Below are 12461 nucleotides of genomic sequence, written 5' to 3'. Positions count from 1 at the left end.
ACTTTGTAAAAAAATATCTCACTTGATCGTGAAGTCAAGCGTACGAGCCTTAATTTTATAATTGAAGTTCCTCTGAATGATTCCTTAAATTCGAGAGCTATCCATGGCTGAGATCTACCTATCTTAGTACTGTAGCTGGTCTCCCGATAAAATCAGCTACAGGAATTTTTCTCAAACATATTTTTAAAACATGAATTTTTTATTAATAAATAATAAAAAATATATACATTAAATCGTGACAGATATAAATTATTAAAAATATTTTTATATTAAATAAGTTTTATATATACAGTAATCTTTTATATATTGGAGTAAATTATAAATATCTCGATGACATTAACCTTTGATAAGCAATAAATTAGTTATTACGTGATGAACTTATTTACAATAAAAGAGGGTTGAATTAAATCGACAAGAATAATGGCAGGAAATCTGAGTTTTACTGCCAGTTTATGCTTGGATTATCAGGCAAGAAAATTATCTTAAAATCATATTATTATTCTTTTAAATGATAATATAATGTAGAAATAATAAAATATATGAAAATTAAAACAAATAAAATAAAAAAGCGAAACCTCCTTTGCCAGACTTTTATTTGAACCCTCTTTTGCTTCAACGTAGACCGTTTAATGAAAAAAATTATATTCATGGTACTTTCTAGTTATCAACGAGCTAGCCCTGTATTTGGGAGGGTCACATGATAGCAGACCTTGCACTATCTGACTAGCCTCTTGCACGCATGAGCGAGCACCTTACATTTTGAAGAACAGAAGGCGATCAAAATTAAAAACTACTTCATCACAGATTCACAGTAGTTCAATGGTGTCTTTATCATGCCAACAATTGTCGAAAATTCCGCTAAACTTTAAATATTATTCATTAAAATTTATCCCAAAGATATGAATTAATGATTTTAAGGCAGAAGATACACGTATTAGGAACAGGGTTCGAAAGACATTCGATGATTCGCAAATTCACCGACGCGATGAAACAGGAGAATTAAGTTTGAAAAGTATAATTTCTTCATCATATGTTCTTATATAAAACACCGAAACTTGAACATTTTCTCAGACCAGGGACTGTTCGTTCGGTGGACAGAGTGTTTGATAAACTCACATTTTCTAACTGAGTGTTGTCGAATGCATTCTGTGAGAGAGCAACCTTGAAGCTACACGAGACACTCGGAGTCTATTTACGTGAGTTTCTGAAAGGGAAATGTTTATGCATGACGATCCGAGTTGATCCGGATTTCTATTAAAACGTTCGGTTAAATTTGTTGTGAATCTTCAGTAAAACCTAATTAAGATCGCTCAAGTAGAACCTAATAATTATTGGACATGATTTAATTTAAACCACATTTTAATTTACGATACAATAATACAGCAGGAAAATGGAACAGCTAATGATAACCAGCATTTAAATTTCTAATTCTGCAAATTATAATTGAATAGTCTGTGATGAATTTGAATCATCCTCATAAATCCTGATTATGCGATGCTTTATTCCCCTTTTATGTAATTTAATTCTGAAGTTGTGAACAATAATTTTGCGGTATTTTATTTGCACATTAGGATTTTACAGACATGGAATGATTGCTCTATTTAAGGTGTCATTCGATCCCAAATAAAAATTTGTTACAAACTGTCTCATTCTGAATTATTTAGTTTCCATTACATCTAATTAAAGAATTTAATGGGACACGCAAAATTAAATTATCAACGCTTATACTTTCTCCGAATGTTTCACTTCTAATGAGCGTAAGATAAATTTTTATAAATGAACAAATACAATTTAATATATCTAAAAGTTACTCTATTTATCATTAAACATTTATCTTTTGATTTCAATTCAAATAGTATTGAACGATTACTAAAAAACTGCGGTCAAATGCAAGTCTGCTGTTGAGTTAGTAAAACCTTTTTTATGTCATGGCTTTCCTATACTTTGAAATTAATTGGCAAAATGAAATTGCGTATTATAATAAATGAATGTAAGGTTAAATTTCCAAGTTGATACGAAAACTACACATAAATATCACACTGTGCATGACTTTATTCGATACTTTGGTGATTATTTAATCACTAGATAAAGCTACGGAAAAATATATGTTCAGATTTGAAATGCCTAGCACCATATCGAACCCGGTGGAAGTCTGGTAGCTATTTCAAACTATCGTCAGTCTTGAAAATATCCGATCATATGACAAGATATAGATCTTCCATGAACAAGCCACGAAAAGTTCAAGATTCGGCGACAGGCCCCATCAGGCCTACTCTCTTGCGCCGACATCACCATGTTATGTTATGTTGAAATAATTCATGCGGAAGCATTTAGAATACTAAATTGCTCTTAATACTCAAACTCTTCTACAAACTAGTTCGCTACTAATGATTAATGTTTAGTAAAATTAATGATGATAGCAAATATCGCCATTTTTGTGGATGACACGTCGTCCTTGATACAGAAGACCTTCTGTTACTGTGAATTTTAGCTTCACATTATCATACAAAAGAAGGCGAAAATAAACGAATAGGATTTAAATATTTCATCAACATTATACCTCATAGGCTTTTAAACCTGGTCACACCTAGAACGATGAGAACCTTACTTATGTGACTAACTAGGTACTGTATTTGCTTTAAAAATATCCTAGTCAAGTAGTGGTCTGCTGCGGAATATCTTCCTTATGTTAATTAAAATTGGATCATTATTTCTACTTCTTGCCGGCACGTCATTGCAGTAAAACATTTTAAATTCAGTCTATTTCTACCTAGTACCGAGCGGAAGACTTTCTACTTTCTTTCAGGACGAAGTAATGTCTACATTAATTTTTTTTCGTCGTCAAATATTATTAACAAAATACTCATTTACCTGGGTTCAGCTCATATAGAACTGAACAGGACGTTAGATCATCATGTTGACCAGCACAAGTGTTGTGATCAATTACATAAACTGCTTTGCTCATGGGCTTTGCTCACCTGTGTCCGAACCCATGTTGGCAGACAAGAGAAAAATACTAATTGGTAACTGTCTCAAAATGGTAGGGAAAGTCTGAAATCTATCAAAACTGTTTTTAAAATCTCCTAATCGTGCTTCTATGTACTCAGCATACATTTAAGATCATAAAAATTATGAAGCTTCTTAAGAAAATACCACATAAATCACTGGATTTTCTTTTTCTAGGGACTTTACCAGCTGATGTGTTTATTGGTGAAAATATCGTAATGTAATAAATCGCTGGGAACGACAGCGAACGCACTTGATTGTCTTCGAAACGTACCATTTTTACACAGCACTTTTCTAAACAGGAGGTTGTACGTATCTACGCATATGCGTGTTTATACGAAAAGAATAAATTAAGGCATAAGTCTGAAATCCTAAATATAGGCAAGAAATTTATTTCCATGAAACTGAATTTTCCGAAAATAACTATAAGCAACCGGTTAATGTCGTAAAGAAGCCATGTGAAAATGCTCATAAAAATTCAACATTTTGCATGTATCAATATTTTTTGGTATATCAATTAAACAGGCTACATTACATACCACTACAATAATCTAATCAGTGGATTGAAACAATTGTAGCGTGATATTCCCTCATGTAATTTTCTTTGCATATATGCTGCGTGAATGACGCAGTAAGAACTTACACACAATAAACGGCATAGGTCACGTGCATTCAGAGAACTTTCTGATCTCGTGTCTGAGACTCTGAGTGATGATTCCGCAACATAATATGCATGTTTTTGAAGAGACGCGTCTGTTTATACTTTTTCGGTGTGTCTTGTACGCCATTTACGTTTACTTTTCTTTCTTAGGTCTCTGACAGACAGGGAACTATTTCATGCCAGAAATCTGCGCTGAGCTGAGCGACCTTGCTTGGAGCACAAGTGTGCCTGCCAAAGGCTCGAGAGTTATGTACTAAGATCAATAATTCAAATCGCCAACACGCTTATTTGGTGAATACAGATTTAAGAGTCGATGGCTTGGAATTTTAATCTAGGTAGTTATTTGAAACTTCATGCATCTCTCATAAATCGAACAGGTGCGTCAGCAGGTAGTAATTATGAAAAAATTATTTAAAATTTACCATTAATAGACAAAACGTAAATTGGAAACAATATAGATCAACATATTATAATCAAGGCAAACGTACACCATTGTTACCCTTTATCACGTCAGAATGGCATAGATTCTTCTTGCGATCAACAAAAAAATTGTTTGAAGCCCAACACGTCGATCGGAAGGAATGACAGATTTCATCGAAAATTAAGAATGATATATTTAAAAATGCAAACATTGTTGGAGAAATTTACATTTAGAAGATCAATGAAGGTTATAGAAACTAATTACTTAAAAGATACAAGAACACAGTATTACGGAAAAGCTCTATAAAAGAACAACCGTTGAAGAATATCATAAGTTCAAAATTAATGCCCATGCCATCGATTGTTTGGAGCTTTGGAGACAAATCACGAATCGACTGATGAAAACCACCGCAAGAACGAAACACTGACAAAAAATTCTTAATCCCGAGTAATCCAACAGGTTCTTCTCAAATTACCTCCCCAAAGAGTATTGAAGCCTTAATGTGTCCATGGGATACAGCTCCCTATACAATAAAAGTGAAATTGGAAAATATTACAATTCTACTAATGATCGATTGATATGTGAACTTATTCAACTATTAGTACACTTCAAAATTAAAACCTAAGTTGATAGGCGTTAGGGAAAAAAGCGCACAGATCCGAAAAAATTAATTCTTAAATGAAATCCGACGAAGAAAGTAGATAACACAAGCGACTGGAAACGTTATTGAGGGACTACATGCAACTACGTAAAAATGATTCGTTCAGCTGCAAGTGGGTATACGCGTCGTCATGCTCGTGTTCGGAATACGCCATTAAGTAGCAAAGAATTATCGATACAGGAAAAATGCATCTATGTTTCTCTATGCGCTCATACGCGTCTAATACTGGAACAAAGACTGAATACAGGAAAACTAAATAAGAATACAAAAACAAAAAGTTAAATTAGGCGCAGACAGCACATCAGAGCATTGTACGGTTTCCAGTCACAATACCAGCGGTGAATACACAAATGAGGTTAGGGTTTTCGAGTTTTATTTTTTTCGTTCAGTATGAATGACCTAATCATAATACCAACAGAATATATATATAACATGCTTCACTTGTTCAGCATCTAGTCAACTAGTGTAAATAAGTCTACTGAAAACTTATACGCTTTATTATGAACACATTAAATAATACGATTTCATTAAACACCATGTCTACTGACGGAACTATATAACACGATTTTGTGTTCGAATAAGATAGGTACTAGTGATGGTTAAATTTCTTGTTGAAAAATGTAAAGCTTGATAAATTGGGAATGAACCGTGGTGGCATATTCAATTCAATTCTGAATTGCTGAGTTTAATTGAAGTCCGATAAGCCCATTAAGAATTAACTTAAGGCACGCTCGGGTCAGACAGTGATTCTGCAAAGCATATGATTCAACAAAGCTAGTAACGTGTGTTCGGGGCGAATCTGGCTTACGTTTAAATGTTGCTTGTCCAAAATTTCCTAAAAATGGTAATGTATTCCATAAGATAACGGCTACAATCATTCAAGACTACAAGAATCCATGTAGGATGTAGGAGAACATCGAGGATGAAAATCAGTCTACAGTAAAGCGAATGAATGTACAAGATGCGAGATATTTGTGGGTACAGTGTACGGTAAGAAGAAGTGGCGCCCAACTGCTAGATCATAAAAGAGAAGAATACGAGTACGATGAGGCTAAATACGCCAATATAATTCCACTAACATATATACATTTTTACTAAGGAATATTACCCGAATATATTCACTGCTCAACTTAATCTTAGGAAACAATAAGTATGAACGTTGTAAGAATCATTTGAATTTGAAAGCAGTAAAATAAAATCGAAATAAACATGGGTGCAGCCTATAACAAGGAAATAACAATTATACGTATATTGCATGCAAACATACTTTGAATGAGTCTAAAAAATCTAGTTTACATATCCCACCAAGCCTGAGTCGTGGCGGGACAATATAGCAACCAAACAAAAATTGATGGAATACTTTGAACGCATAGTGAGGCAGCAATGCCAACTAATGATTCTACATTCCGCAAAGCACATTATTAAATTCAAATTCTTACAGAGGGTCAGACTGGCACTTATTGGATACGTTCTGCACGCGTCATGAACTATATATACTCACAGACTGATTAAAAACAATGAACATAGTTATGAGTGAAAGTAATTAGATTGAGACATATATATTCAATATTGTGGCACACAATATCAAGCATGCTAGCAATCTCAGCGTACTGGAAAAGTAATTCGCAGAACCCTTGCATATACGATATACTCTGTTCAACTTTCCACCAAATGTTCTGTGTTCGAACACATTTGGCCAAACTATTCGTCATCCAATGTTGATTCTACTTGAAAATATCAAAACATACGTAAAAATTGTGAGAAGAGTAAAGCAAGCCAGGACGAATCAAATGAACTAACATGACAGCAGCTCGTTTGCAAAATGCAAAAAAATACGAGATAGAATATTATTGATCTCCTGCATTTCAACTGGCGTATTTGCAATAAACACAGACAAATGTGCTATTTGACAGCTGGCCATATGGAAATGAAGGCATGATATCGCCCAATAATAATAATAGTAGAGATAATTGTAACTTCAAACTTCATAGGGAAGCGGACTTCACATCATTAGCGCCATTCCAGAGCAAAAGGTTACCTGGAAATTCAAAAGATTTGAATCACTCCATAACTCAAGATATCAGGGCGATAATATTACAATTAATTACCAACGTATCGAGGTTGTATTTAGTTACATCGCATTCATCCGCGTTAAATTTAATTAAATCAATCCAAGGAAGCAAATATCGATTATTGTCACCGCACCAGCAGACTCTTATGATAAATGAGCTAGAAAGAATCAGCAAATCCGTCGCATCATTGAAAATGGACGCCCATGTTGAGCGGTTGTGAGGCAGCCGATACGCCCTTAAAGCGCTGGGATCATCTCTCATAACCTACACCAATACTGAACTGCTCACGACATACTTCGAATAACTCACAACCGGTGTTGTGAGATTTTAAATTTATGGAATAGATTTACACGTATTAGATCTCACAACAGTAGAGCTCGGCATTCAAAAATCATAATTATGTAGCATACGCATCGATAAGACGAGTCTACGAATTGCCACACTTGTCCCAGGCAAAGCCACATATGGCGGCACTGAGCAAATAAATGCTTATGAGTACGAAGATGACGATAGGCACAGCGAACTTGACGTTGGTCCACCAAGCGCGGCGCGCTACCTCCCGCGACTGTACGCGGAATGTGACGCTCGCCGAGTTCAGGTTGTTGGTCTTGTCCACGAGCAGCTCCAGTCGCTCGCCACGGCTCGTCAGCTCCTCTGCGGCACATGGTAATAAATGTTTTAATTTTGATAAGCTACTTTACAAAAGAGGGTATTTAATTCATTATTTAGCCGCAATTCCTCTGAAATTTATGTTTTCAAGTAAATAATGAAATTATTTTGAGACAATATTAGCTGTTTAACACTATGTTTAAAAGAGAGGTGGATGGAATACTTTCGTTTAAAAATGGCCACCATGGGTTTGCAGCTAATTGGTAACATAGCCAATTATATTGCAATCAAACTTAGAATTGCGAACAGAGTTTCATATTAGTTCGCTATTTCAATCTCTGTTGATTAGTTGTAAAAAACAAACGGTTAAATAATGTAAAAATTCATGTTGTGTGGGAAATATTTCCTCAAATTATACTGCTTGGAGAGAGTAGAAAATGTACACAATTCAACATCAGTAAGTTGATGTAAAAATTTCAGTCTATGCTAGAGTTGTTGCAATTAAGGGAATTAAGAAATAAACATGTTTAAAGGCTTGACCAGAGACATGAACAAAATAAATTCAGTGTAAAGCAAATTATTGAAAAAACAGTGAAGAATAACAGTAGCAAGTGATACCGTAGTATAAATAAAATTGGTTTGAAGGGTAATATGATGAATTTTCAATTCACAGTCACTTATTTCAAACTCATAGACTGTGGCAGGGAGGCCAGAGAATAATTTACGACACGACGACCATGTGCAGTCTAGCATCGTATAAGTGTAACAAGCTAGGGACTAATGTATTAAAAAAAGAAAAAATTACAATGCTCAATTAATTATAAAGAAAAATTATAAATTGATGAAAACTATGTCGGGCAAGGAAAAATGTGACAGGTTCCCACCAATGTTGCGGTCGAGGGTTTGCTGGACATCTTCAAGCTGCAGCTTCATGGTCCTGACGGCGTCCGTGTTAGGGTTGTTGTTGTGGGACTCCATCCTCTGCTCTAGGATCTGTCACCAACATCCTCATCATTATCTTCTCTCTTTGGTAATGTATCACTAGTAGCATTCATTTTCTTTATAGGACAATTTTGCTACAGGTGAAGATTTAATAATGCTGTTTTATTATCAGTTAAGTAAAAAAATTACAAATGCATTTGCTTTAACTGAAGAATCTAAATTATTAAAAGTAATTATCAAAGTATTTATTCTCAAGTTCAGTTGAAATGAACTGCTGTAGTCTTCTATCAAGGAAAAAGTGAACATTGTGGTTGAGAGTAGCGAGAATGACCACTTTAGATGTACCTACACTGAAAATTTCAGAGCATCAGTATTGAATGTTAGCTTTTAATTCAGAACATGAAGATGAAACAAAAATTCATTGAACAAATGATAACAAACCATGCACCTTATAATTGTTTAGAAGAAGCATTTGGTGCAATTGACTTGATACACACCTGCATGAAAATCTAACAAAATCATAATTATGGCAAAAAAAAACAGAGGACAGCTTATTTATGATGCAGGTTTCGATAATTTGATGTTGGCATCCTTTAACAACAATCAACACGTGGCTGTTGATGACATTGGAGCAGGATTTTCTTTATAACAGCAAAATTAAGGCCAGCTATGAAGATGACAATAAAAAAAGTAATGTAAATGAAGCAAAGTCTCACACATTCTCAAACTATTCATTTGGCAATGTTGAAGTACATCATGACATCTTACCTCACAAAAAGAATCATTCCAGGCATAAGGAGTAGCATCTTTTGGACTGGCTTGATAGGCTTCTAGGAACCGAGACTTGATGTCTTCCAGGAATAAGAAGGATCTGTACCGGTCAAATGACTGGGGGCAGATAAAATGAGAGACAGATAAAAAAAAGATATTATTATCAGAACACTCTAGCAAATGATGACCCATGTTCTGCATATGACAGAAGTAAATGGGAGAAATGCAGAGAACTAGAACAATATTTAATACACTTGGAACTGTGGAACTTGGCACTCATCCCTTAGCAAAAAATTAATTTGCAATAAGTTAAAATGCATTCAGACTGTATTCTTCACAAGCTGAACCCAGCAAAAAGCAAAAAATCATGCATACATTATAATTTTATCTAATCAATTACAGAATAAAACCAACAGATGCAGGTGATGCAAAATTCCTTGCAGATACACATAATTAGTAACAACTTTCTCAATTGGTCTTCTTATTCTTCTGAGGCAAACTTGCTTTTCCAGCACATGTATGATTAGGTAAATACCTATAGTATTTCATCTATCTGAATAAGCTATATAGGTACCGTACATCCGCAAATGACAAAAATGTAATCAATTCCATTTTATTATAATTAACCTTCTATACATAGTTAATACTTTGCAGCACTGGTGGCTATGTCATCATTCTTCGCATGAAACTAGATGAAAGCTACTCACGCTATCTGTGATGCAGAGGAAGTTGACACCCGAGCTAATGATGTAATGTATGAGGTATTGGGCATGTGTAAAAGTCATGCGTGGGGCAGAAGCAGGATCACTTGCAACACGGGACAGAACCTGCTCAGCCACATCTTGAAAGTTGCCAGCACATGATGCATATCTGTCACAAGACATCACATGATTAACACTTTCTTAATAATGATCTTTCCATTTAATTGTGTGGAATGATTCAAAATTTAACAAGAAATGTACAAGTACCATGCTAATATCTTGGCTCGTGAATGATTAAACTTACAAAAAAAAAACATAGTAATACAGGCCTAGGGGAAGGTTATATGAACATCATAATTGCAATGTTAAGGATATATCATAATTACAATGTAAGGGATACAATTGAGGTGAGTTCTCAGCCCATAGCAAATACAATGCTTTATTATAAAGACAAATGCAATAGATAACGGTACAGATCCAAAACTGAATGATAATGGAAAACAATGATAGCAGGGTATTAAAGTTGATGATAATGGACATTCTAATTGTTCTGGCATCCACCACAATTAGTTCTAGAGTAAAAAAAAAACATATTTGATCCCATACAAAAAAAATGATTAGGGTTTCATTATGTAACATTAGAAATATTATAATTTACATTATAATGAGAAAATTTACATTACAGGTAACATTGCTAGTATAAATATTAGATTTTGGAGTATTTTCAGTACCTACAAATGTTTACAAGAAATACAAATTTTGGGTTTTGCCTGTCTGAGCTAAAGTTGTAATAGACATTTTAACTAAGTGCAGTATAAATATCTGCTATTGAAAATTTAACACTAACTTTCATTCAGATGCTTAAAACAGGGAAACTTATAATGCAAGCTATCTGACAAACTAAATTTAATGTGGTATATTTACAGGGACAATCCGACAGAAATTACTAGGTTTAAATTATCTTATAAAGCACTCAGGTGAATGCATCTTAACTGACAAAAAATGCTTACCTGGCAAGAACAACTGGGCCCTGAGCTATGGCAGCAAACAAGATGGACATGATTTAAAAGTAGAAGCTACTTTATTCAATATAATTATGTGTCTGCAAAAGGTTAATACATTAAACAATTTTCTGGAATACCTTTATAAGTTTATCAGAGGAATTTTGACAGATGACTTAAAAATACCGTATCTAGACAGATACTAATCTGGGTAACTTTTTTTGAAGGCTTTAGAACTTAAAACTAAATCTGGACTATCTGACAGATGTTTACAAAAAATGCATGTAAAAATGATCATCCAACATCTGATTTTTGAAGGTCGAGGTGAAAAAATGTTACCGGTATATCAACCAATTCATTTGATGACAGCTACAATCATGTCATTGGTGAAATTATTGAAACATGGGTACAGGGCATTTACAGACAAAATGACATATGAAGATCTTGTAATTGACTACAAATTTGCATTAAAATGCATCTCACTGGTATTCTTGGAAACAATTCATTACAGGTAAGTTTGATTTGATGCCAAAGCATCAATAACTATCACAATCAGTAATGCCTGCTACAAAAATTCAATGGTTTGTGGATGTGTCATTCCATGAAATTTTGAACTTCTGCAATTCAGTTCCACTCTTTTGTTAAGACATCCTGAAAGGTGGGTAGGTGGCTATACCAAAAATGTGCTGCCAGAAAAAAAAATGATCTCACAGTTGTGGTCATGCCATTATGTTGCCTTAAGACTATTATATTGCCAAAATATCAAAGAGTAGCTTTGTAAAGATTGTTACTCATGATATTCCCAATTCCTATGGCCCTTACCTACATTTTTTCAGTGAAAATTATATAAATTGGCAAACTTTGGCCAGCAATTTTTGAAAATGAAAATATCAAAGATATAATAATAATAATAGCGGTTTCAGCGTTTATTAGGCTGTAGGCCTGTTGCCAATTCTTAACATCGCAGAACATTCACAGCATTTTGCGGTCTTGAACTTGCAAGTCGCAACTCACTGCTACAATTCTGCTATGCTTAACCGCCGGCGCCCGGCCTCCTTGCCCATTCTGACCAGAAACTGGCGCACAGAGCTGGGATCAAACCCGCGCCTCTCTGCGTCAATCTTGGTACTCTGAACTTTAACCACTGGCCACCCTGCCCAGTGGTTAAAGCCTATGATTATTTTTGCCTAATAATATTAGAAAATTTTGCCCACTATTTCAGATTAGAGACTGAATCACTCACAGCTAGGTGTGGAATGTATCTACCTCATGGGCATTGGGCCATGACTACCATCAAGCATCAATGCATCAAGCTTTGCCACAGCACTTACTGTATGTTGCTGACTCAACTCTCAAGTGGCTTTCAAGAGAAATGACCCATTTCATTAACCAAGCCTTTTCAGCACAATTAAAATAGCATTTTAGCTATAATACCATATGGCAATCAAACCCTACAAATTTTAATTTTAACCCCTGAACAGAGTTATAAAGTTTTTAGCAACAAGCAGCAAGATGAGTGCCATGGTCAGGAAGATGTGCCAGGTGCGCGGAAATTTATTTTGTCATTTTAACGAACTGCGCGGTGTGCCGCATTATGTTGGTAAAAAAATGCGCCG

General features: G+C 34.7%; 1 protein-coding gene across 1 annotated transcript; it reads right to left on the bottom strand.

The window, feature by feature from the left end:
• Nucleotides 1–4263: 4263 nt before the first annotated feature.
• LOC108674375 (vesicle-associated membrane protein 7) lies at nucleotides 4264–10954 on the bottom strand. Its single transcript, XM_018162317.2, has 5 exons — nucleotides 10855–10954; nucleotides 9851–10013; nucleotides 9141–9260; nucleotides 8315–8423; nucleotides 4264–7475 (listed from the first exon to the last, which is right to left on the bottom strand). The coding sequence occupies exons 1-5, from the start codon at nucleotides 10902–10904 to the stop codon at nucleotides 7249–7251; spliced, it is 669 nt and encodes a 222-aa protein (XP_018017806.1). The 5' UTR covers nucleotides 10905–10954; the 3' UTR covers nucleotides 4264–7248.
• Between the last annotated feature and the right edge of the window lie 1507 nt (nucleotides 10955–12461).

Source organism: Hyalella azteca, unplaced genomic scaffold, assembly GCF_000764305.2.
Source record: "Hyalella azteca isolate HAZT.00-mixed unplaced genomic scaffold, Hazt_2.0.2 contig13501, whole genome shotgun sequence".
NCBI classification, from domain to species: Eukaryota; Metazoa; Arthropoda; class Malacostraca; order Amphipoda; family Hyalellidae; genus Hyalella; species Hyalella azteca.
This window is presented reverse-complemented; position numbering and strand designations above follow the sequence as displayed.